Source organism: Gavialis gangeticus, unplaced genomic scaffold (assembly GCF_001723915.1).
Source record: "Gavialis gangeticus isolate Ggan-Ray unplaced genomic scaffold, GavGan_comp1, whole genome shotgun sequence".
In the NCBI taxonomy this organism is placed as follows: Eukaryota; Metazoa; Chordata; order Crocodylia; family Gavialidae; genus Gavialis; species Gavialis gangeticus.
The window spans coordinates 34,192,636-34,193,553 of record NW_017728997.1 but is presented as its reverse complement, the minus strand read 5'-3'; the positions used below and the strand labels follow the sequence as shown (position 1 = coordinate 34,193,553).

Here is a 918-nt window from a genome sequence, read left to right as displayed (position 1 = left end):
CACTGGACGTTCCAGTCCATCCACCTCCTGCGACAGGACAGCTCCAAGGGCGTAGGCCGATGCATCAGTCTGTAATGTAAATGGGAGGGCAAAATTGGGTGTATGTAGAGTCACCTCCTGGCAAAGAGCTCCTTTTAATTCTTCAAAAGCTCGTCGCTGCTCTTCATTCCACTCGATGTTTCCCACTTGCCTGCCTTTAGTTGTTTCCACCAAGGGGCTGGCGATTTCAGCAAACTTGGGGATAAATCGCCTAGAATAGCTGGCTAGCCCCAAAAAGGCGCGCATCTGCTTCTTGGTTGTGGGAGCCAGGTATTCTCTAATGGCAGCCACTTTATCCGCGAGGGGCCTCACCCAGCCTTGCCCCACTACGAACCCCAGATACTTAGTCTCTTCCTTGCCCAGGGCACATTTCTTGGGGTTGGCCGTTAATCCCAGTTGCCTTAGCTCGAGCAGAATGGCGCGGAGAGCCTTTAAATGCTGCTCCCAAGTCTCGGTATAGATGACGATATTGTCTATATATGCAGCGGCATACCCTTGGTGGGGGGCGAGGAGCCAGTCCATCAATCTTTGAAATATGGCTGCGGCCCCACTAAGCCCGAAGGGCATTCTCTTGAATTCAAAGAGACCCCAGGGGGTACCGAATGCCGTCTTTGGCTGATCTTCCTTTCGTAAAGGGATCTGCCAATACCCTTTTGACAGATCCAGGGTTGAAATAAATTTCGCTTGCCCTATACGCTCCACCCGTTCACTAATTTGAGGCATGGGGAAAGCGTCAAATTGGGTAGGGCGTTTACCTTTCTGAAGTCAACACAGAGCCGCAGGCTGCCATCGGGCTTCTCGACGGCCACTAAGGGGCTATGCCACGGACTACGGGACGGTGTAATGATCCCTTGTGCCAACATTTTTTCTAATTCTTCT

General features: G+C 51.9%; 2 protein-coding genes across 2 annotated transcripts in view; one reads left to right on the top strand and one right to left on the bottom strand.

Annotated features, from left to right (window-relative positions):
* Window positions 1–762, bottom strand: part of WNT7A (Wnt family member 7A) — a 103,073-nt gene extending 102,311 nt beyond the window's left edge. The window contains exon 1 of the mRNA XM_019504615.1: window positions 9–762. Within this exon, the coding sequence (XP_019360160.1) occupies window positions 9–762 (754 nt within the window). The remainder of the gene's footprint in view (window positions 1–8) is intronic.
* The window catches only part of FBXW12 (F-box and WD repeat domain containing 12), a 50,721-nt gene that overhangs the window by 19,624 nt on the left and 30,179 nt on the right, over window positions 1–918 (top strand). The gene's annotated exons all lie outside the window — the stretch shown is intronic.